The sequence below is a fragment of the Alosa alosa genome, chromosome 18, assembly GCF_017589495.1.
Source record: "Alosa alosa isolate M-15738 ecotype Scorff River chromosome 18, AALO_Geno_1.1, whole genome shotgun sequence".
NCBI lineage: Eukaryota > Metazoa > Chordata > Actinopteri > Clupeiformes > Clupeidae > Alosa > Alosa alosa.
Window position 1 is genome coordinate 2,969,174 of NC_063206.1, and position 24,973 is coordinate 2,994,146.

The following is a 24,973-nucleotide window of genomic DNA, read 5'->3' on the forward strand; positions in this document are numbered from 1 at the left end:
GACTTTAAAATCGAAAATTAAATCGAATCGAGGATTTGGAGAATCGTGACACCCATACACATTAGCACTAACGTTAGCATTCAAAGCAGAGAGCCTTAACACACACACACACACACACAAACACACACACACAGAGCAGCAGCTGAACCGCACAGTAGGGCTAATGTTAGTGAGAAAGTGAGGAACATATTTTTATATATTGCATAAACTCTACCGCTAAATACATTGTAATGTCATTAAGCTGACTGCTACTTAGCAATTAGCATTGGTAACAAAAAAGACTTATGTTGACTTGTTGTATTGTTACGTGATAGATGCAGGTGTGCAAGTTTATAAGTCTATAATGCTACTCTCATGCTAGCACGCTAAATTGCAGACATGCTTTGAAGGAACCATATGTAAGATTGTGGCCAAAATTGGTACTGCAATCACTTTCAAATTACTGTAGGCGGTGTATCCCCTCCCCTCTCCCTGACTCGGGGTTGCCCACCCAGAGGCGAAACACTACTGACCGTGATTAGTAGATAGGTGGAGGGTGGAAGCATCAGGCCAAAACACAACATGACATGACAAAACACAACATCAACATCAGTTGAGGGGCTGCAACTTCACTTTTTTAAATGACAATATCCTGGCTGGACTACTGTTGTCAGTGATATAAGTATTTGAAATGAACATGATTTCTTAATGTCTAATGACATACCAGGGCCATTTTATGATTAATTGAAATACATTTCTTACATACGGTTCCTTTAACATGGTGATGAGACGGAGCGGGGGGAGGGGAGAAGGGGCTGAGAGAGAATATGCAGGGGAACCTTTAAGGATGCACTCTAGTTTCAGGGGAACCTTTAAGGGTGCACTCTAGTTTCAGGGGAACCTTTAAGGATGCACTCTAGTTGCAGGGGAACCTTTAAGGGTGCACTGTAGTTGCAGGGGAACATTTAAGGATGCACTCTAGTTGTAAGGGAACCTTTAAGGATGCACTCTAGTTGCAGGCTAGCCTGGTATAACCACATCCATTCACTTTGGGAATGTTTGTATAGATTGTTTCAAGACCCTGCATCCAAATCGGTTTAGACTTCAGGTTAAGCTAACTGAACCTAGCCTGGAAAACCTAGTCTGGTCACTCACCATTGGGATTCCTTTCCAAAACTCATCACAACAGGCGCTAACTTTGAAATCATTGGTCCAGCCTAACCAACCACATTATTCAGGGATTCATAATGTTACTTCCTAGTTTGCCTAAACATTACAAACTGACACTTAAACAGCATTGGCAGTCAGGAAACAATGAATGCGGGCCTGCCTTTGACGTAAATAAATGTACACATTCTTCCGACTGCAATTTTTGATGCTTGCAGGCATTGCTACCACCACTACTACCACTACTACCACTACTACTGAATTGGAAACTACAGCGTCATCTCCTCACGTTGCTGATTGGGCAGGTAATCTGCCAACCGATGGAAACGTTAGTGAACTTGGTGTTCCAGACTAGTGTCTCCATGGCCAGGCTAAACTGGCATCAATTGGCATCAATTTGGATTCTACTTCCTACTTCACCACTAAGGTGCAAGCTGATAATATTGGCCTGCTCCTGAGTCCCGTTGGCAGTCAGGACACCTTGTCTTTACCTCCATAACATGTAAACACAGTAAATGTCCACATTCCTCTTGCTCTGACTTCAATTCTTTGATTTTGCTGCCGCTGTTGTCATGCCTGTCCCCCTCTGAGTAGCTCCACCACTTGTGCCATGGTTGGAACTTCATTTGGAAACACATCATCACACTTAGCCACTCCCACTGGTCATTGATTGGTTCAGTTTAAAGGATTGGCTGAGTGGACCTGTATGGTAGGGAGTGCACAAACCTCCGACCTCTGAGATCTGGGCCAAGTATGCACCCTGAAGGTTTCAGCCTTTTTCTTAATAATGTTGTTCAAGTTAAACTGAGGTGGGTTCAATGGCAGCTAGATAACTAGCATAGCAACTACAGAACCAGAGCAACTACAGACCCATAGCAACTAGAGAACCATTGCAACTAGAGAACCATAGCAACTACAGAACCATAGCAACTAGAGAACCATTGCAACTAGAGAACCATTGCAACTAGAGAACCATAGCAACTACAGAACCATAGCAACTACAGAACCATAGCAACTAGAGAACCATAGCAACTAGAGAACCATTGCAACTAGAGAACCATTGCAACCAGGAAAGCGGTGTTTGCTACATACCCAGACACAAAAACAGGAATCTCTGTTGATCTGGTCAACTCCTCTCTCTCTAAATCTATTAGCTGCCCCTCAACCGCTACACTCTCCTCAGAGCTGCCCCTCAACTCTCCTCAGAGATGCCCCTCAGAGCTGCCCCTCAACTCTCCTCAGAGCTGCCCCTCAACCGCTACGCTCTCCTCAGTATCCCCAGCACAGGTCAGCTGGGACTCTCACCCTGAAGAGCATGGGGTCACAGCTGGTCATGAGGCGCACATGGGGTCAGAGCTGGTCATGAGGGGGGGTCACATGGGGTCAGAGCTGGTCATGAGGGGGGTCACATGGGGTCAGAGCTGGTCATGAGGGGTCACATGGGGTCAGAGCTGGTCATGAGGGGGGTCACATGGGGTCAGAGCTGGTCCTGAGGGGGCTGGTGTGAGGGGTCACATGGGGAGGTCAGGAGGGGAGGGTGAGGGGTCAGAGCTGGTCCTGAGGGGTCACATGGGGTCACAAACTGGTCCTGAGGGGTCACATGGGGTCAGTCACATGGGGTCAGAGCTGGTCATGAGGGGTCACATGGGGTCAGAGCTGGTCATGAGGGGTCACATGGGGTCAGAGCTGGTCATGAGGGGTCACATGGGGTCAGAGCTGGTCCTGAGGGGTCACATGGGGTCAGAGCTGGTCATGAGGGGTCACATGGGGTCAGAGCTGGTCATGAGGGGTCACATGGGGTCAGAGCTGGTCATGAGGGGTCACATGGGGTCAGAGCTGGTCATGAGGGGTCACATGGGGTCAGAGCTGGTCATGAGGGGTCACATGGGGTCAGAGCTGGTCATGAGGGGTCACATGGGGTCAGAGCTGGTCCTGAGGGGTCACATGGGGTCAGAGCTGGTCATGAGGGGTCACATGGGGTCAGAGCTGGTCATGAGGGGTCACATGGGGTCAGAGCTGGTCATGAGGGGTCACATGGGGTCAGAGCTGGTCATGAGGGGTCACATGGGGTCAGAGCTGGTCATGAGGGGTCACATGGGGTCAGAGCTGGTCATGAGGGGTCACATGGGGTCAGAGCTGGTCATGAGGGGTCACATGGGGTCAGAGCTGGTCCTGAGGGGTCACATGGGGTCAGAGCTGGTCATGAGGGGTCACATGGGGTCAGAGCTGGTCCTGAGGGGTCACATGGGGTCAGAGCTGGTCCTGAGGGGTCACATGGGGTCAGAGCTGGTCCTGAGGGGTCACATGGGGTCAGAGCTGGTCATGAGGGGTCACATGGGGTCAGAGCTGGTCCTGAGGGGTCACATGGGGTCAGAGCTGGTCATGAGGGGTCACATGGGGTCAGAGCTGGTCATGAGGGGTCACATGGGGTCAGAGCTGGTCATGAGGGGTCACATGGGGTCAGAGCTGGTCCTGAGGGGTCACATGGGGTCAGAGCTGGTCATGAGGGGTCACATGGGGTCAGAGCTGGTCATGAGGGGTCACATGGGGTCAGAGCTGGTCCTGAGGGGTCACATGGGGTCAGAGCTGGTCCTGAGGGGTCACATGGGGTCAGAGCTGGTCCTGAGGGGTCACATGGGGTCAGAGCTGGTCCTGAGGGGTCACATGGGGTCAGAGCTGGTCCTGAGGGGTCACATGGGGTCAGAGCTGGTCATGAGGGGTCACATGGGGTCAGAGCTGGTCCTGAGGGGTCACATGGGGTCAGAGCTGGTCCTGAGGGGTCACATGGGGTCAGAGCTGGTCCTGAGGGGTCACATGGGGTCAGAGCTGGTCCTGAGGGGTCACATGGGGTCAGAGCTGGTCCTGAGGGGTCACATGGGGTCAGAGCTGGTCCTGAGGGGTCACATGGGGTCAGAGCTGGTCCTGAGGGGTCACATGGGGTCAGAGCTGGTCATGAGGGGTCACATGGGGTCAGAGCTGGTCCTGAGGGGTCACATGGGGTCAGAGCTGGTCCTGAGGGGTCACATGGGGTCAGAGCTGGTCCTGAGGGGTCACATGGGGTCAGAGCTGGTCCTGAGGGGTCACATGGGGTCAGAGCTGGTCCTGAGGGGTCACATGGGGTCAGAGCTGGTCCTGAGGGGTCACATGGGGTCAGAGCTGGTCCTGAGGGGTCACATGGGGTCAGAGCTGGTCCTGAGGGGTCACATGGGGTCAGAGCTGGTCCTGAGGGGTCACATGGGGTCAGAGCTGGTCCTGAGGGGTCACATGGGGTCAGAGCTGGTCCTGAGGGGTCACATGGGGTCAGAGCTGGTCCTGAGGGGTCACATGGGGTCAGAGCTGGTCCTGAGGGGTCACATGGGGTCAGAGCTGGTCCTGAGGGGTCACATGGGGTCAGAGCTGGTCCTGAGGGGTCACATGGGGTCAGAGCTGGTCCTGAGGGGTCACATGGGGTCAGAGCTGGTCCTGAGGGGTCACATGGGGTCAGAGCTGGTCCTGAGGGGTCACATGGGGTCAGAGCTGGTCCTGAGGGGTCACATGGGGTCAGAGCTGGTCCTGAGGGGTCACATGGGGTCAGAGCTGGTCCTGAGGGGTCACATGGGGTCAGAGCTGGTCCTGAGGGGTCACATGGGGTCAGAGCTGGTCCTGAGGGGTCACATGGGGTCAGAGCTGGTCATGAGGGGTCACATGGGGTCAGAGCTGGTCCTGAGGGGTCACATGGGGTCAGAGCTGGTCCTGAGGGGTCACATGGGGTCAGAGCTGGTCCTGAGGGGTCACATGGGGTCAGAGCTGGTCATGAGGGGTCACATGGGGTCAGAGCTGGTCCTGAGGGGTCACATGGGGTCAGAGCTGGTCATGAGGGGTCACATGGGGTCAGAGCTGGTCCTGAGGGGTCACATGGGGTCAGAGCTGGTCCTGAGGGGTCACATGGGGTCAGAGCTGGTCCTGAGGGGTCACATGGGGTCAGAGCTGGTCCTGAGGGGTCACATGGGGTCAGAGCTGGTCCTGAGGGGTCACATGGGGTCAGAGCTGGTCCTGAGGGGTCACATGGGGTCAGAGCTGGTCCTGAGGGGTCACATGGGGTCAGAGCTGGTCCTGAGGGGTCACATGGGGTCAGAGCTGGTCCTGAGGGGTCACATGGGGTCAGAGCTGGTCCTGAGGGGTCACATGGGGTCAGAGCTGGTCATGAGGGGTCACATGGGGTCAGAGCTGGTCCTGAGGGGTCACATGGGGTCAGAGCTGGTCCTGAGGGGTCACATGGGGTCAGAGCTGGTCCTGAGGGGTCACATGGGGTCAGAGCTGGTCCTGAGGGGTCACATGGGGTCAGAGCTGGTCCTGAGGGGTCACATGGGGTCAGAGCTGGTCCTGAGGGGTCACATGGGGTCAGAGCTGGTCCTGAGGGGTCACATGGGGTCAGAGCTGGTCCTGAGGGGTCACATGGGGTCAGAGCTGGTCCTGAGGGGTCACATGGGGTCAGAGCTGGTCCTGAGGGGTCACATGGGGTCAGAGCTGGTCCTGAGGGGTCACATGGGGTCAGAGCTGGTCCTGAGGGGTCACATGGGGTCAGAGCTGGTCCTGAGGGGTCACATGGGGTCAGAGCTGGTCCTGAGGGGTCACATGGGGTCAGAGCTGGTCCTGAGGGGTCACATGGGGTCAGAGCTGGTCCTGAGGGGTCACATGGGGTCAGAGCTGGTCCTGAGGGGTCACATGGGGTCAGAGCTGGTCCTGAGGGGTCACATGGGGTCAGAGCTGGTCCTGAGGGGTCACATGGGGTCAGAGCTGGTCCTGAGGGGTCACATGGGGTCAGAGCTGGTCCTGAGGGGTCACATGGGGTCACAGCAGTCTGGAGAGAAAAATCTCCAAATTCCTGTAGCAAAACACACACACACACACACACACTGCAAACTCCTCACCTCCGTTGAGACTGGCCTCCACAAACACACACACACACACACACACACTCCTACAATGCACACTCTTTACCTCCGTTGAGACTGGCCTCCACAAAAACGCGGATGGTCTTGACGCAGAGCTCAAAGTTGTCGGGGGTGACGTGGGCGGCGTCGCGCACGATGAAGGACAGCGACTCCACACACTTGATGAGGGACTTGGTGTCGTGCAGCCCCATGTCCTGGCCCAGGGTCAGGCTGTACTGGTTCACCAGGGGGGACAGCAGGGGCTTGGAGCCGCCCACACCAACCTTACTGCTGTCCAGATCGTCCTTACCCACCTGCACACACACACAGGCACGCACGTACACACAGACACGTAAACGCACGCACAACATAGGCACGCACGCACACAGATAGAGACAGACAGACACACACACACACACAGCCAAAGAGCAAAGCAATAATGAGGACTACTGAACAAAACTAAATTGTTCTTGATTATTACTAAACAAAGCAGTACATGCTACATAAGGGAGGGAGGGAGTTCAGGGAGTAATCTTTAACCTTTAACCCCTTTCTTTAACCTTGAAGCCCTTTCTTTAACCTTGCCATTTGCATAAATACTGAAGCCCTTTCTTCAACCTTGTGCATAAATACTGAAGCCCTTCTCTGCACTGGAGGCCTGTCATCATTTGAGTATTAACACATGCATGCCCAAAAAGTGTATAGAAATTCATAAACATTTACACATGGTATTTATCCACATCACAATTGATAACGCATAGACACGGTGTGTGTGTGTGTGTGTGTGTGTACTCACCACGAGCCAGCCGCTGTTGGCCACGTCCACGTCTGTGGTGGCGCGGGGCAGGCGGCTCTTCCCGTGCTGCTCGTTGTAGATCTCGGAGTCGGATGTGTAGCCCCGGTCCACCGAGACCTCACTGGGGTGGTGGGAGCTGACCTCGCTGTCCGACTGGGCTCCTGTACACACACACACACACACACACACACACACACAGAGAGACACACACACACACACAGACACACACACAGACACAGACACACACACACAGACACAGACACAGACACACACAGACACAGACACAGACACACACACAGACAGACACAGACACACACAGACACACAGACACAGACACACAATACCAGACACACAATACTACCACAGAGACACACACAATAATAATATCAATAATAATAATAACACAATATCATCAATATCATCATCACACACAGACACACGCAGTCATCAATTTTAGCGAACACGCACCCAGTGTCAGTAGTAATATATGTTTTGCTATGCAGTTACAGTTGAATAATAGCCCATCCACAAGATTTAAGTAGGGAAAACGGATGTGTTTGATTACCGCTATGTTCCTCTCTATGGTTAACGCCTGAGCCCGCTTAGCATAGCAACATTAACACATTCAGCCACAAGACCAGAGCTTTGAGTGCACGACCGACATCGGAGAGGTATGACTCCAACCCATGAAAGTTAAGGTAAGAACATATATTACTACTGATTGCATGGCTGTTCCTTAACAAACACTTTTTTTATTTTACCAACTCTTCTCAAGACACAGTACAGTTCACTTAGCGTTCACCTTTATTACAAACTGTATCTTTGGATGGAAAGTGTGCCTCTTATAACACTGCTCTGGTGCAAAGAAGAGCACGCCTGTGTCTGTGTGGGTGTGGGTGTGGGTGTGTGTGTGTGTGAGAGAGAGGATGAGTGTGAGTGTGTGTGTGTGTCTTTCTGTCCTTTAGCATTTACCTTTGCTAGGTATGACTGTGTTATAATGCTGCTCTGGTGCGAAGAGGCGCACGCCCGTTTATATGTGTGTGTGTGCTTTAGCATGGTACCTGTATCGTTGTCGGTGTTTCCAGAGGTCAATACGGGCGGGCGGCTTGACCTCGCCCCGATGCACCTCGAAAGCAGGAGAAGAGTGTGTACAAATGCCGGGTGCTGTGGATGTTGGCGGCGTTGGTCTTGAGAAGCTCGTGCAGACCGTAGGCCACCTCTCGACTCACACGGGACAGCACGGGAGGCTTCATCATCAGCAGCAGACGCAGAGACAGCAGGACCTGCACACACACACGCGCACACACACACACACACACACACACACACACACACGCACACAGGTTAGGGGGGGTGTGAACAAAACGAGTCATATTGAGTTTACGTCTGTATAAGAGTGAGCTAGTAACTGTGTGTGTGTGTGTGTGTGTGTGTGTGTGTGTGTGTGTGTGTGTGTGTGTGTGTGTGTGTGTGTATGAGAGCGTGTGTGTGTATGAGAGTGTGTGTGTGTGTGTGTGTGTGTGTGTGTGTGTGTGTGTGTGTATGTATGTGTATGAGAGCGTGTGTGTGTGTGTGTGTGTGTGTGTGTGTGTATGAGAGTGTGTGTGTGTGTGTGTGTGTGTATGAGAGCATGTGTGTAGATGTCCTCTGTAATCTGATGGTCTAAGGGCCAGTTTGTGAAGGGCTGTGTGTGTGTGTGTGTGTGTGTGTGTGTGTGTGTGTGTGCACCTGTGAGCTGATGTCCTCTGAGTAGAGTAGGATGGCCAGTCGAGTGAGGCTCTCTGGTGGGAAGGCCAGTCTGTGTGTGTGTGTGTGTGTGTGTGTGTGTGTGTGTGTGTGTGCACCTGTGAGCTGATGTCCTCTCTCCTGAGTAGGCGGATGGCCAGTCTAAGGAGGCCCACCACAGCCCTCTCTACCAGGAAGCAGCTCTCGTTGGCATGGACACACAGATGGCACAGGTGATCCCTCACCGTCTGCCACACACACGACACTCGGTCCCTACACACACACACACACACACGCACACGACAGATGACATATTACAAGGCCATTAAAAACACTTCAATCCATCTGCAGCACATGAGAACACAGAGGGGGTTTGGGGAGCAGGACTCCGCGCACCGGTTCTCCAGGACGATCCGTAGCAGCATCTCCAGGCAGAACGCAGCATCCTCCTCATCATACGTCTCCTCATCAGGCGTAACAGAGATCAGAGCCACACACACACACACACACACACACACACACAGATAATCCATCATACATGTATTCATGTGACACATCTGAACACTGCTTACATCTCCACAACACACACACACACACACACACAGACACACACACACACACACACAGATAATCCATCATACATGTATTCATGTGACACATCTGAACACTGCTTACATCTCCACAACACGCACACGCACACAGACACAGACACACACACACACACACACAGACACACACACACTCACACACACATCCAGGTGCTCTCCCACTTCACACTGCCACGTTTCTCAGTCAACAGCAATCCATCCTCAGCTTCATGTGTAATGCTCCAGCATTCAGAACACATAACTTGCAAGAGTGTTAGTGTGTGTGTGTGCGTTCATGAACGTGTGTGTTCATGAGAGACAAGAGTGTTAGTCTTTGTTCATGAGATGTGTGTGGTTCATTATTATTGTTGTTCAAGAGAGTGTGTGTGTTCAAGAGAGTGTGTGTGTTCAAGAGAGTGTGTGTGTTCAAGAGAGTGGGTGTTCATGAGAGAGTGGGTGTGTTCATGAGAGTGTGGGTGTGTGTGTTCATGAGAGTGTGGGTGTGTGTGTTCATGAGAGTGTGGGTGTGTGTGTTCATGAGAGTGTGGGTGTGTGTGTTCATGAGAGTGTGGGTGTGTGTGTCATGAGTGTGTGTGTGTGTGTGTGTTCATGAGAGTGTGTGTTCATGAGAGTGTGTGTGTGTGTTCATGAGAGTGTGTGTGTGTGTGTGTGTGTTCATGAGAGTGTTTGTGTTCATGAGAGTGTGTGTGTGTGTGTTCATGAGAGTGTGTGTGTGTTTCTGAGTGTGTTTCTGAGAGTGTGTGTGTGTTTCTGAGAGTGTGTGTGTTATTCAGTGTGTGTGTGTGTTCGTGAGAGTGTGTGTGTGTTCATGAGAGTGTGTGTGTGTGTGTTCATGAGAGTGTGTGTGTGTTTCTGAGAGTGTGTTTCTGAGAGTGTGTGTGTGTGTGTTTCTGAGAGTGTGTGTGTGTTATTCAGTGTGTGTGTGTGTTCATGAGAGTGTGTGTGTGTTTCTGAGAGTGTGTGTGTTTTTTGAGAGCGTGTGTGTTATTGAGTGAGTGTGTGTGTTCATGGGAGTGTGTGTGTTCATGGGAGTGTGTGTGTGTTTCTGAGAGTGTGTTTATGAGAGTATGTGTGTTTCTGAGAGTGTGTGTGTGTTATTGAAAGAGTGTGTGTGTTCATGAGAGTGTGTGTGTGTATTATTGAGAGTGTATGTGTGTTTCTGAGAGAGGAGTCTCACCTTCATAAGCTCCTGTAGAGACTCCAACTGGAGGAACTTGCTCTCTGTGATCAACTTCTCTGGGTCACATTGCTACAGAGAGAGAGAGGGGAGAGAGAGAGAGAGAGAGAGAGAGAGGGGGGGAGAGAGAGAGCAAGAGAGAGAGGGGGAGAGAGGGGGAGAGAGAGAGAGACAGAGTAAGAGATGGTGACAATTACCTACTCGCAATATAATATCGCAAAAAAAATCACAATTCTATATTTTCCCCAAATCGTGCAGCCCTGGTGTGTATATGCGTGTGTGTGTGTGTGTGTGACCTTTACCTTAATGCAGAGTAGTGCGGCCCTAGCGTGTATATGCATGTGTGTGTGTGTGTGTCTGCGTGTGTGTGTGTGTGTGTGTGCGCGTGTGTGTGTCCTTTACCTTAATGCAGAGTAGTGCGGCCTGCTTGGCCTCCTGGTTCTCAGTGGAGGGCCCTCGGAGACCAGACTGCTCTGCTCCACTCAGAGTTAACCAGTTCACAAAGCTCAACACCGCAGACTCCCCTCTGAGAGAGAGAGAGAGAGGAGAGAGGAGAGAGAGACAGAGGAGAGAGAGAGAGAGAAAGAGAGAGAGAGAGGAGAGAGGGAGAGAGAGAGGGAAGGAGAGAGGGAGAGAGAGGGAAAGAGAGGGGGGGGTAATCAATATTCATTAGACGTTCAGAGAGCATTTGTAGAGACAGGTCCGCACATCCAAAATATGTTGCAACAGGTGGCAGACAAAACGTTTCAGAGAGAGGAGACGGTCTGCACACTGTATATGGGCTCCAAAAGACCGTTTCCATCTCAACAGATCTTCATCAGGCAAATAACAACTGGGACGTTCAGAGAGAGGACACTGCAGAGACATCAAAACACACCCCCTTAACCATATTTATATCTCCATCTAACACCAGATCCTGACGGGTCACACATACACACATCGTGGGCCACCAACACATACTGAATAAACCTGTGCTCACGACATGGTATATAATGCATATATGTGTTATGAACAGGATGCTCTATACTCCCGACATGGTATATAATGCATATATGTGTTATGAACAGGAAGAAAAGGATCCTCTATGCTCACGACATGGTATATAATGCATATATGTGTTATAAACAGGATGCTCTGTGCTCCTAAAAGCTGGTTAGTTGTATCACTGGGCTGTTCCTTCATGTCTGTGTTATGAACCAGATGCTCTGTGCTCCTAAAAGCTGGTTAGTTGTATCATTGGGTTGTTCCTTCATGTCTGTTGGTCCCATCATGGCACTACCGTGTGAACAGTGACACATTGGCTGCCTGACTGACTGCTGCATCATGTACCTCTGAGATGGCGTCTCCTCCCTCTGCAGAGAGATCTTTCCATTCGGCTCCACAAAGTCCTCCACCTGAAACAGATCACACACCCCACAACATGACATCACCTGAAACAGATCACACACCCCACAACATGACATCACCTGAAACAGATCACACACCCCACAACATGACATCACCTGAAACAGATCACACACCCCACTAGTATGACATCCCTACTCATGACCACCAGAGGGCAGTATCACATCAGCTACCTACAAACACACAAACCTACATATAAACCTACATACATATAGACCTACATCCATACAAACCTACATACATATAAACCTACCTACATATAAACCTACATATATATATAAACCTACATACATATAAACCTACATACATACAAACCTACAAACCTACATATAGATATATAAACCTACATCCATATAAACCTACATACATACAAACCTACATACATCCATATAAACCTACATCCATATAAACCATCATACCCCTTAATTATCACTGACTCTACATTACAGCTCAGGAGCTGGGTAAACGTTTACAATTAAAAGGAACACCCAATAACACACACACACACCTCGACCATGGGCTTGGGCAGCAGCTCGGCTCTGAACAGCTGCAGCATGGAGTCCATGATGTTCTTCCAGCCCTCGCGCAGGATGTCGCCATGGCGATGGGCCAGGCTGAACACCGTCTTGGCTGCAACCTGAGCCTTCAGATTACTGCCGAACACCGTGGGCAGGTTCTCCACCGACTGTGCACACACACACACACACACACACACATGCGCGCACACACACACGCGCAGCACACACACACACACGCGCACACACACACACACGCGCGCACACACACGCAGACACACACAGACAGACACACAGACACACAGACACACACACACACAGACACACACACACACACACACACACACACACAGACAGACACACACACACAGACACACACACACACACACACACACACACACACACACACACACACACACACACACACACACACAGAAAGAAAAGGTCACATTGTGCTTCTGGTCAGCATCATGTATGGTGCATGGACAGCAGCAGGGTCAACTGTGTGAGTGAGTGTGAGTGTGTGTGTGTGTGTGTGTGTGTGTGTGTGTGTGTGTGTGTGTGTGTGTGTGTGTGTGTGAGTGTGGTGTGTGTACCGTTTGAGTGAGTGTATGTGAGTGTGCCGTGTGTGTGTATGTGAGGTGTGTGTGTGAGGTGCGTGTGTGTGTGTGTAAGCTGCGTGTGTAAGGCGCGTGTGTGTGTGATCCGCGTGTGTTACCTCGCTGCTGAGGGTGGTGAACTTGCAGAGGGAAATTATGAGGTTGTCAAAGACATCACTGAAGCCAAAGTGAGCCGAGATCATCGCACATTTCCTAAACACACACACACACACACAAACACACACAAAGTGAGCTGAGATCATCGCACATGTCCTAAACACACACACACACACACAAAGTGAGCCCGAGATCATCGCACTTTTCCTAAACACACACAAACACACACACACACAAAGTGAGCCCAAGATCATCGCACATTTCCTAAACACACACGAACAAAGTGAGCTGAGATCGCACATTTCCTACACACACACACACACACAAAGTGAGCCGAGATCATTGCACATTTCATAAACACACACACACAAAGTTAATACAGATCAAACACATTAATGACAAACTCTGTCTGTGTGACTGCAGAAACCTGTGTGTGTGTGTGTGTGTGTGTGTGTGTGTATATGTGTGTGTGTGTATATATGTGTGTGTGTGTGTGTGTGTGTGTGTGTGTGTATATATGTGTGTGTGTGTGTGTGTGTGTGTGTGTGTGTGTGTGTGTGTGTATGTGTGTGTGTGTGTATGTGTGTGTATATGTGTGTGTGTGTATATGTGTGTGTGTGTATATATGTGTGTGTGTGTATATGTGTGTGTATATGTGTGTGTGTGTGTGTGTGTATGTATGTGTGTGTGTTTCTGCACACCTAAAGCCAGCGATGGCCTTCTGTATGATGGTGTCGTCCAGGCTCTTGTCGAAGACGTAGGAGAGGGCGGCGATGGTGGGCCCCCAGGTCATGCTGAAGAGGTCGTGGTCGTAGCTGGCGGGCGGCGTGGCCAGGAAGAGGCCCTCGGACGTGGCGCCGCGGTGCAGCAGGACGCTCCACACATAGTTCTCCTTCACCAGGCCCGACTGCTCGTCCGGCATCACAATCTCCTCAGTCCTGACCACACACAGCAGCAGGGACACGGTCAGGAAGAACACTCACACACACACATACAGCACAGGGAATACCCTCACACACACACGCACGCAGCACAGGGAATACCCTCACACACACAGCACCGGACCTGGTCAGGCATTGCTGCCTTGCACAGCACAGCACAGCACAGCACGCACGCACACTCCAGCATGTTGTGTGTGTGTGAGTGTGTATTTGTGTGTGTGCAGCCTCTTACTTGATGCCGTTGTAGATGTTCTCCAGCATGGCGTGTGTATCTATGTGTGTAAGATTAACTGGGCAGCCACTTACTTGATGGCGTTGTAGATGTCGTCCAGCATGTCACTTGTGGTGTGTGTGTGTGTGTGTGTGTGTGTGTGTGTGTGTCCTCTTACTTGATGGCATTGTAGATGTCCTCCAGCATGTCCTGGTCGAAGTCTTTGTTGCCGTTGACGCCCTTCAGGTTCTTTTTGAATTGCTGAAAGGGAGATTAGCTCATTAGCACTAATTAGCCTTCTGAATTCCAGCCAATTACCCCCCCATCTCCAGCACCCAGAGGAGATGCCTCAGGTTACAGGCCCAGTGCAGCGCGCGCACACACACACACACACACACACACACACACACACACACACACACACACACACACACACACACACACACACACACACACACACACACACACACACACACACACACACACACACACACACCTCCAGCGCCCTGAGGAGACGCCTCTCAGGTTACAGGAAGGGCTGTTACCTGATCAGTAGAAAGCAGGAGGACTACTGAAGTCTGTGTGTGTGTGTGTGTGTGTGTGTGTGTGTTACAGGATAAATAAACATAAAGACTTGGTGATTGACAGCCTGAAGGTTGGTTTCACTGTCTGCTTCATTTAAAGACAGGTAAAACACACACACACACACACACACACACGCACGCACACACAGGGGAGAAAGCCGATTCTCTCCAGAAAAACAAAAGAGATGAAAGGAAAATCGAACTTTCTCCGTCTCTCATCCTCCCTCTCATGTCCTCACATATCTCTCTCAATTTCACTTCATCTGTGTGTGTGTGTGTGTGTGTGTGTGTGTTGCTCTAACATGTTGCCTGTGCCCTCATGTTTCTCTGTATTTAACTTCACAAGGGAGGTGGTGTGTGTAGTGGTGGTGGTGTGTGTGTGTGTGTGTGTGTGTAGTGGTGGTGGCGTTTGTGTGTGTGTGTGGTGGATTGTTAACTCTATACTAGGGCTGATTAATTTTTCGATTAAAAAAATAATTTAATTAATTACATACTCTGTGATTAATTAATCTAAATGAATCGCAAATATAATTTTTGCTGTGAAAGTATTTTAAATTTTTAAATACAAATAAAGCATTGAATAATCAGCATTAGTTACATTAAAGTTCAAAAACTCTTTTATTATTATTTTAATAATGGCCATAATAATCATATCATATAATGATATGACCTAATATGCTGAGGAAATAAATTCAAAAGTGCTTCGGGAAGAAGTTGTTTTTCACAACACAAGGTATTTCAGGCCAGAGATATAACCTAGGGGACACAATGAAAATAAATTAACACTCCCCTCAATGTCAACACTTATTTCTTTGCATTGATGTGCGACTATAGAGTTAATGAACTCCGGTGATATGCAAATCCTTGCTGCAGACATTGCAGAGGACTTTATTTTAATCAACACTTTATTTTAATCAACACCATCAGGCCGTTTTCTAAAAGTAAATGTTCCAATCAATGATCTAGGCAGCACATTTTCTTCTCTCTCCTTCATTTTACAGTCTAATGGTTACTGACTAGAACGGCTCGGGGTCAAAGGTCATATGGAATCGATTAATCTGTGTTATTTTTTTTAATCAGTTATTTTTTCTCAAATTAATTAATTGAAATTAATCAGTTATTTTGATAGCCCTACTCTATACAGTTACAGTAACTCTGTACAGTTAAACTGGGCAAAATGAATACCCCATATCATACTTAGTAGTAGGGTAACAAAGGCTACCCTTAAACAAACCACAATACCAATAGAGGTGTGTGTGTGTGTGTGTGTGTGTGTGTGTGTGTGTGTGTGTGTGTGTGTGTGTGTGTGTATGTGTGTGTATGTGTGTGTGTGTGTGTGTGTGTGGCTTAGTTAGTAGGGTAACGAAGGCTACCCTTAAACAAAAACACACACACAATAGGAAGCCTTTGGTCAAGGTCATGTGGGTACAAAATTCGAAGCATCTCAACAAATGTGCCTGCTATGCTTTAGAGCAGTGTGTGTGTGTGTGTGTGTGTGTGTGTATGTGTGTGTGTGTCCAAGGAGCCACACAGCCTCCGTCTGAGTTGTGCACTCAAGCAGTGAGAATCTAAAGCTTTCTAAATATGAGCAACCAAAGACATATCTGAAATTCCTGCCATTGTGTGTGTGTGTGTGTGTGTGTGTGTGTGTAGGCAGACAGAGGGTCGGCAAGGGGTGGATGGAGTGGGGAAGGGCCTTCTCCTTAGATTCACTGACATGTGTTGGGTCTGTCACTCAAATACAGTGAACCAGCCAGTGTTGTGCATGTGCGTGTGTGTGTGTGTGTGTGTGTGTGAGATCATTCATGCAGCTGTGGCCCCCCTGTTAGCTTGCATACGTGTGTGTGTGTGTGTGTGTGTGTGTGTGTGTGTGTGTGTGTGTGTGTGTGGTAAAACTGCACCATATAACCATTTTGTCCAAACAGTGATTGTGTGTGTGTGTGCAAAACTGCACCATATGAGTGCAAAAGAATTATTGTGTGGTTGCGTATTTGTGTGTGTGTGTGTGTGTGTGTGCATGTGTGTGTGTGTGTAAAACTGCACCATATGAGTGCAAAAGAGTGATTGTGTGTTTGTTTGTGTGTGTGCGTGCGTATGTGCGTGCGTGCGTGCGTATGTGTGTATGTGTGCGTGTATGTGTGTGTGCACGTGTATGTGTGTGTGTGTGTATGTGTGTGTGGCAATGGCTGTCAGCACAGATGAATAAGCATCATGATCTCATCGGGCAGCAGTGGAGCACAGAGACAGCCTTTTATATCACTCTACATCAGCTCTGTGTGTGTGTGTGTGTGTGGGTGTGTGTGTGTGTGTGTGTGTGGGTGTGTGTGTGGGTATGTGTGTGGGTATGTGTGTGGGTATGTGTGCCAAGACTAAAGAGCATATCTCCATGGCCACAGACTTTTGTTTACAGGGATAGTTTGCTGGTGTGAAAGTGTACGTGTTTATCTTTTTACACACACCTCGAGATTTGTGGTTCTGTTTGCATGTATTGTGTGTGTGTGTGTGGCTCACCTCCACAGTCATAGGGATGTTCTGCTTGCGGACGTTGTGGTTATGCTGGTCAGTGTTGAGCATGATCACGGCGTAGGCCAGAGCAAAGCCAGCATCATTGGTCATGAAGGGAGACCCGTTCACTTTCTGTGCATCAAACACACACACACACACTGTGTTACTCAACAGACTACGCCTCATCGCACGCACGCACGCACACACACACACACTGTGTTACTCAACAGACTACGCCTCATCGCACGCATGCACGCACACACACACCGTGTTAATCAACAGACTACGCCTCATCGCACACACACACACACACACGCACGTGCTTTCAGTGTACAAAGACGTGAAGGACGGTCAAACACAAATAATCGCATTAACATAAAAAATAACAGCAGTGGTTCTGCACTGGAGGAGAGAAGGCAGACCCTGAGGCCTTCACACACACACACACACACAGGCCATGAGGTGGCAATGATTCCCAAAGGACATCGGCGGTTTGGAAAAATCAACAGTGTGTGTGTGGAGTGGAGTGGCCGGGTTCGGAGAGGGAAAAAGTGTGGTCACCAAAGGGTGTGTGTGTGTGTGGTCACCAAAGGGCGTGTGTGTGTGTGGTCACCAAAGGGCCATCCTGCTATTTCCACTAGGAGATGCCACACGGAGGGTCATGGCTACATCCGCCCGACAAACAATCTGTGTGTGTGTGTGTGTGTCTGTGTGTGTGTGAGAGAGAGAGTGGGCTCCTTGCTAAGAAAAGAAATTACTATGGATTCTTTCCAGGTCAGAGGGAGGAGCCTCTCCTCTGGAGTGGTCAGTGTTTCTGTCACCTTGGACTGGTCGTCCGCTTATGTCACACACACACACACACACACACACACACGTTTACTGATTACCTGAGTGAGTAATGACTGTGTGTTGCCCTTGGGCTGAAACACACACACACACACACACACACACACACACCCTGTGCTAATTACCTGATGATAGGAGCAGCTGCTGTCTAGGATTGCCTGACTGTGTTGTAATGGAAGGAGCGTAAGTGTGTGTGTGTGTGTGTGTGTTTTTCCACTTAGGTCCTATCCATATGAGTGTGTCCTCTTTTTCCACTCACAGCAGGTAGAAAACATTTAAGTGCATGACATGACATTTGGGGAATCAGTCTTCCATTTGAGTAGGCGTGTGTGTGTGTGTGTGTGTGTGTGTGTGTGTGTGTGTGTGTGTGTGAGAGAGATCGGACTCACATGCCAGTTGTCGGTGAAGGTTTCTAGGAGGCGCTGAATGACCGGTGCTTCGCCAGGGAGCCGGAAGGCCTCCAGGATACAAAGTTTAGCCCCCGCTTCATAATGCTAGCGTTCCTGAACTGAACACATTGGGGAATTGATTACCACCGACACGACACACACACAGTATAAACGAGGGTATAAAAAACCATCTATCCATGTGCAGTGTGTGTCTCTCTCTACCATGGGTGTGTGTGTGTGTGTGTCTGTGTACAGTGTTTCCCACAGAATTGAATTCTATTAGTGGTGGTAGGTTTGCAGAATTAACTTGAATGCAACAGTTTGGTTATGATGCTAACCAGATTTAAGCACAATTTAGTACAACCAGAAAATTCATTGTGTGGTGGTCATGTTGATATTGTGGTGGGCCGCCACAAATAAGTCAATATATGGGAAACACTAGTGTGTGTGTGTCTCTCTCTACCATATGTGTGTGTGTGTGTGTCTCTGTCTACCGTGTGTGTGTGTGTGTGTGTGTCTCTCTCTCTCCATCATGTGTGTGTGTGTGTGTGTTTGTGTGTGTGTGTGTGTCTCTCGATCAAGTGTGTGTGTGTGTGTGTGTGTGTGTGTGTGTCTCTCTCGATCATGTGTGTGTGTCTCTCTCTCTACCGTGTGTGTGTGTGTGTGTGTGTGTGTGTGTGAGTGCTCCTCCTTACTTGACAAAGCTGTCGAGCAGCTCCATGTGCTTGCGGTCGCTGACGAACTCTCCGATCATCTTCTTGTCCAGGCGGGGGTTCTCGCGGAGCCACTGGGCCACCTGGTTATTGTCCATGGGGCTGCTCAGCAGGCCCTTCTCCTGCAGGAACTGGATGCCCTTCTTGGGCTTCTGGTTGAACTGTTCCGTACCGGTGATCAGCAGCTACACACACACACACACACACACACACACACACAGAAATAAGTTAAAAAACACAGTTAAACACAACTAAAAGTCAAGGAAGTACAGACACTGAGACACAAACAAACACACACACACTACACACATAGCAGGTTTAGTTTAACATTGTATAGAACTGCTTAAGAATACAATTCAATCAGTCCTCCCTGGTATCTTTGTTGTGTGTGTGTGTTTCTGCTGAAGAGTGAGTGTGTAAGTCTGTGTATGATTGTGTCAGTGTGTGTTCCTGTGTGTGTGTGTACCTTCTTCTTGATCTTGATGTCGTTGAGCTCTTGGGAGTCGGGTAGGCAGCTGGAGAACCTCTGGGGCTTTTTGGGAGTTTTCTTCTCTGCTCAAGAGGACAAGAGGGACGCACACCCGTCCACACACACACACACACACACACACACACACACACAAACACACACCTTTCAGTGTCCCGGGAATCTTTGACAGAAATTCGCTGAAGAAAAAAAAATATTTTAAACAAATCCGGAGAACTAAACCTATATGACCGCCGCTTCGCTAGTGCGGGGGTCATAATAAAGAATCAGTGAGTGAGGGTATGCATTAATGAGTTTGAGTCCTCCTGGTCTGTGTGTGTGTGTCAGGGTTTCCGTTGTCCGGTAATTACCGGACATTGGCTGGAAAAAAATTTAAATGTCAAACAATGCCCGCATTCTCCAGTGCCGTGTAAAGGGCAAGGCCTCCCTTTGGGGGGCAGCGGTGGCCTACTGGTTAGCTTTGGACTTGTAACCCGAGGGTTGCTGGTTCTAACCCCCGACCAGTAGGCACGGGCTGAAGTGCCCTTTGAGCAAGGCACCTAACCCTCACTGCCCCCCGAAGCCGCTGTTGCAGGCAGCTCACTGCCGATTAGTGTGTGCTTCACCTCACTGTGTGTTCACTGTGTGCTGAGTGTGTTCCACTAATTCACCAATTGGGTTAAATGCAGAGACTAAATTTCCCTCACGGGATCAAAAGAGTATATATACTTATACAAAATGAAATCTCTCCGAATTGTCCGATTGAAATGGGCTAATAATCCCGTCCCCCTTAATCCAATCTGAATTTGAGAATAAGCCTTTAAAATGTAAGCCTATATTAAAGCAATACGCCCCTCTGGCTATGATTTTAAATGTACCTGCTCGAAGCTATTAATCAACACGCGATAGCCTATGCTGCATTTCAAATAGGAAGAGCACGCTTTAAAACGCCCATGTTAAACAACAACGAACAAATGAGTGAGGCGGTTCAAACATGGCCAGGCCCAGGCAGAATAACCTTAAAAGTTCAGAGGCCAGACGCCATGGATGATGATAAATTGGCAACGCCTGAAGCCTCAGATGTCCGGGGTCAACTCCACCACCACCAGATAAAAGCAGAAGTGTCGGGCGATGGTCGGAATCATGACGCTGGAAGCGGAGTTGCGGGGGTGCGGCCGCCCAAGACACTGTCATTCTCGGTACACTGGACATGCAAAGTGTTCTGTACCCAAAGCATACAGTAGGCCATCTTTTTCTAGCGGAAACTCTGGTGTGTGTGTGTTGTGTGTGTGTGTGTGTGTGTGTGTGTGTGTGTGTATATTACCGGTGTTGGCCTCCTCCTGGTCCGTGTGTGTGTGTGTGTGTGTGTGTGTGTGTGTGTGTGTGTGTGTGTGTGTGTGTGTGTGTGTGTGTGTGTGTGTGTGTTTTACCGGTGTTGGCCTCCTCCTGGTCCTGTGTGTGTGTGTGTGTGTGTGTGTGTGTGTGTGTGTGTGTGTGTGTGTGTGTGTGTGTGTGTGTGTGTGTTTTTACGGTGTTGGCCTCCTCCTGGTCTGTGTGTGTGTGTGTGTGTGTGTGTGTGTGTGTGTGTGTGTGTGTGTGTATTACCGGTGTCGGCCTCCTCCTGGTCCTGTGTGTGTGTGTGTGTGTGTGTGTGTGTGTGTGTGTGTGTGTGTGTGTGTGTGTGTACCGGTGTCGGCCTCCTCCTGGTCCGTGTGTGTGTGTGTGGTGCCGGTGTCGGCCTCCTCCTGGTCTGTGTGTGTGTGTGTGTGTGTGTACCGGTGTCGGCCTCCTCCTGGTCCATGTGTGTGTGTGTGTGTGTGTGTGTGTGTGTGTGTGTGTGTGTGTGTGTGTGTGTGTGTGTGTGTGTGTGTGTGTGTGTGTGTGTGTGTGTGTGTGTGTGTGTGTGTGCATTACCGGTGTCGGCCTCCTCCTGGTCTGTGTGTGTGTGTCAGACCTCTGCCCTGGTCCGTAGCCGGGGTTCATGTGTGTGTGTGTGTGTGTGTGTGTGTGTGTGTGTGTGTGTGTGTGTGTGTGTGTGTGTTGTGTGTTGGCCTCCTCCTGGTCTGTGTGTGTGTGTGTGTGTGTGTGTGTGTGTGTGTGTGTGTGTGTGTGTGTGTGTGTGTTTACCGGTGTTGGCCTCCTCCTGGTCGTGTGTGTGTGTGTGTGTGTATTACCGGTGTTGGCCTCGTCCTGGTCTGTGTGTGTGTGTGTGTGTAGACCGGTGTCGGCCTCCTCCTGGTCCGTGTGTGTGTGTGTGTGTGTGTGTGTGTGTGTGTGTGTGTGTGTGTGTGTGTGTGTGTGTGTGTGTGTACCGGTGTCGGCCTCCTCCTGGTCCAGGTGTACCGGGTGTGTGGCCTCCTCCTCCTGGTCCCATGGTGGTGTGTGTGTGTGGGTCGGCCTCCTCCTGGTCTGTGTGTGTGTGTGTGCATTACCGGTGTTGGCCTCCTCCTGGTCCGAGTGTATGTGTGTGTGTGTGTGTGTACCGCGTCGGGCCTCCTGGTCCTGGTCCGTGTGTGTGTGTGCATTACCGGGTGTTGGCCCCCGGCCCTGGTCCCGCGGTGTGTGTGTGTGTGTGTGTTTAGGTAATCGTGTTACCTCCTGGTCCATGTGTGTGTGTGTGTACCGGTGTCAGCCTGCCCTGGTCCGTGTGTGTGTGGTGTGTGTGTGTGTGTGTACCGGTGTCGGCCTCCTCCTGGTCTTGTCGTCCCAGTTTCATCTTCTCTGCCATCAGGTGGCCACTGGTGGGCGGACAGATGGGCGTGGCCTCAGTTGCTGCTGTTTGCCCATTGGTGGTTCCTGACAGAGTTCCGTCCACTTCAGAAACAGACACACACGCAAAATCAGCTACAACAGCTACAACTACACCCAAAGATTACACACACACCCAACTACATCCAAAGATTCCATAGTGTCGCTGAAACAGGCCTATAGGTGGAGGACAGATTGTGCAGATTATGTAGATCTCTTTTAGAACATATGGAAGCTCATGTAAATAATCTCTTTTAGAACATATGGAAGCTCATGTAGATAATCTCTTTTAGAACATATGGAAGCTGATGTAGATAATCTCTTTTAGAACATATTGAAGCTCATGTAGATTATTATCTCTTTTAGAGACTTGGTGTCATCACTGATGACTATGTGGGAGGAAGCGTTACCCTTCAAGGCATCAGCGCTTGTGCTGACTGACCCCTCCTCCTCGGCCGTTAAGGTCTCTGATTGGTCCTGCTGGGCAGAGCTGTTGAGCACCTTGGCTTGGCAGTGGGCCTCAGTGCTGTCAATCACGGTGAGCAACGCCTCCAGAGAGAGCAGGTGTGTGGTGTAGAGCTGCCCAGACACCGGGAAGGCGTTCTGCAGAACACACACACACACCACCATTCACAGCATACTGCACGTTAATTACACTCACACACACACACACACACACCACTCACAGCATACTGCACGTTAATTACACTCACACACACACACCACTCACAGCATACTGCACGTTAATTACACTCCAACACACACACACACACACACACCACCATTCCCAGCATACTGCTCGTAAATTACGCTTCAAGTACCACTCAGTACCAATGTAGCAGTAAGCACCTCCATCACACACACATGCACCCAAGAGTGCCACTGCACGAGGTCCTTGGACAGGTTTGGAGGAGTGAACCAGTCGTATACAGATAGAGTTACCAATGCATGCCTTTCTAATCACATGCACACACACACACACACACACCACCAGACAAACACACACACACACCAAGACAAACACACACACACACACCACCAGACAAACACACACACACCACCAGACAAACACACACACGCACACACACACACACACACACACACACACCACTAGACAAACACACACACACACACACACCACCAGATAAACTCAAAAATACACACAGTCCCAGACATAATACAAACAGGCAGACACCGACTAGCATACACAAAGCCTGTGCACAACCAATCAGCCACACACACACACACACCAATCAACTATTATGAACATACACACCAACCTCAGGAAGCAGCTTGGTTAGGTTTCCCTCACACACACACACACACCCCCCCAACCGTACCTTCGAAAGCAGCTTGGTGAGGTCTCTGACTCTGCCTCACACACACACACACACACACACACACACACACACACACCTTTGAGAGCAGCTTGGTGAGGTCTCTGACTCTGCCTCATACACATACACACACACACACACACACACACACACACCTTTGAGAGCAGCTTGGTGAGGTCTCTGACTCTGCCTCATACACACACACACACACACGTTCGAAAGCAGCTTGGTGAGGTCTCTGACTCTGCCTCACACACACACACACACACACACACCTTTGAGAGCAGCTTGGTGAGGTCCTCAAAGAGGTTGGAGCAGTAGAAGTCACAGTCGTAGTTGATGTAGAGCTCGGTGACGAAGCTGGGGATCCTCCAGAGCTGCACCAGGGCCTCCAGCGCCATCTCCTTCATCTCGTACGGCAGCTTGGGGTTCTCCGACGTGATCAGGCCCATCAGCTTCTTCAGGTACATCTGCGCGCACACACACACAGACACTGAGATTTGTCTATATCTGCAATACTGAAAACAACCTGGTCCAAGCACTGGTCTGATAGAGAGAGAGAGAGAGAGAGAGAGAGAGTGTGTGTATATGTGTCTGTGTGTGTGTGTATGTACCTCCAGCTGGAACTTGAGGTGTCCCCTCATGCACTCGAAGAGCAGGAAACACACCCTGATGGAGGCAGCGTAGAGGTTAATCCGGTCCACACTCAGCAACTGCAGAAGAGAAGAGAAAAGAAGAGAAGAGAAGAGGAGAGGAGAGGAGAGGAGAGGAGAAGAGGAGGGAGGGAGAGGAGGAGAGAGGACAGAGATGGAGGATGAGAGGAGATGAGGAGATGAGATGAGGATGAGAGGAGAGATTAGAGAGATGAGGAGGGGAGGGAAGAGAAGAGGAGGAGGAGGAGATGAGAGGAGATGACGAGGAGATTGAGGAGGAGATGAGGAGAAGAGAAGAGGAGGGAGGGGAGGAGATGAGACGAGGAGGAGAGGAGATGAGGAGACAAGAGGAGAAGGAGGAAGAGAGGAGGAAAAGAAGAGGAAGAGAGAGATAAGGAGAGGAGAGCAAAAAAGAAAGAGAATGTGAAACCAAAAAGCATGAGTGTGTCTCTGTCTGTCCCCTGTGTGTGTGTGTGTGTGTGTGTGTGCGCATCTCTGTGTGTGTGTGTGTATGTATCTCTGTGTGTGTGTGTGTATGCATGTGTGTGTGTGTGTGTATGTGTGTATCTGTGTGTGTGTG

General features: G+C 49.9%; 2 protein-coding genes across 4 annotated transcripts in view; both read right to left on the reverse strand.

Annotated features, from left to right (window-relative positions):
• The window catches only part of gbf1 (golgi brefeldin A resistant guanine nucleotide exchange factor 1), a 26,014-nt gene extending 7,462 nt beyond the window's left edge, over window positions 1–18,552 (reverse strand). Inside the window, 15 exon segments of the mRNA XM_048270254.1 lie at window positions 6,118–6,373; window positions 6,856–7,016; window positions 7,917–7,989; window positions 7,992–8,138; window positions 8,700–8,853; window positions 8,977–9,071; window positions 10,366–10,437; window positions 10,768–10,891; window positions 11,695–11,759; window positions 12,278–12,454; window positions 13,003–13,096; window positions 13,702–13,938; window positions 14,331–14,413; window positions 17,248–17,373; window positions 18,477–18,552. Of these exon segments, the coding sequence (XP_048126211.1) occupies window positions 6,118–6,373; window positions 6,856–7,016; window positions 7,917–7,989; window positions 7,992–8,138; window positions 8,700–8,853; window positions 8,977–9,071; window positions 10,366–10,437; window positions 10,768–10,891; window positions 11,695–11,759; window positions 12,278–12,454; window positions 13,003–13,096; window positions 13,702–13,938; window positions 14,331–14,413; window positions 17,248–17,352 (1,843 nt within the window). The 5' untranslated portion in view covers window positions 17,353–17,373; window positions 18,477–18,552.
• Window positions 18,553–19,165: 613 nt separating this feature from the next.
• Window positions 19,166–24,973, reverse strand: part of LOC125311380 (Golgi-specific brefeldin A-resistance guanine nucleotide exchange factor 1-like) — a 78,771-nt gene continuing 72,963 nt past the window's right edge. For all 3 annotated transcript variants that reach the window (XM_048269364.1, XM_048269365.1, XM_048269366.1), the window contains 6 exons: window positions 24,355–24,453; window positions 24,016–24,210; window positions 22,814–23,006; window positions 22,332–22,469; window positions 19,656–19,741; window positions 19,166–19,374 (listed from right to left, as the gene is read on the reverse strand). In XM_048269364.1, the coding sequence (XP_048125321.1) occupies window positions 19,168–19,374; window positions 19,656–19,741; window positions 22,332–22,469; window positions 22,814–23,006; window positions 24,016–24,210; window positions 24,355–24,453 (918 nt within the window). In that variant the 3' untranslated portion in view covers window positions 19,166–19,167. The remainder of the gene's footprint in view (window positions 19,375–19,655; window positions 19,742–22,331; window positions 22,470–22,813; window positions 23,007–24,015; window positions 24,211–24,354; window positions 24,454–24,973) is intronic.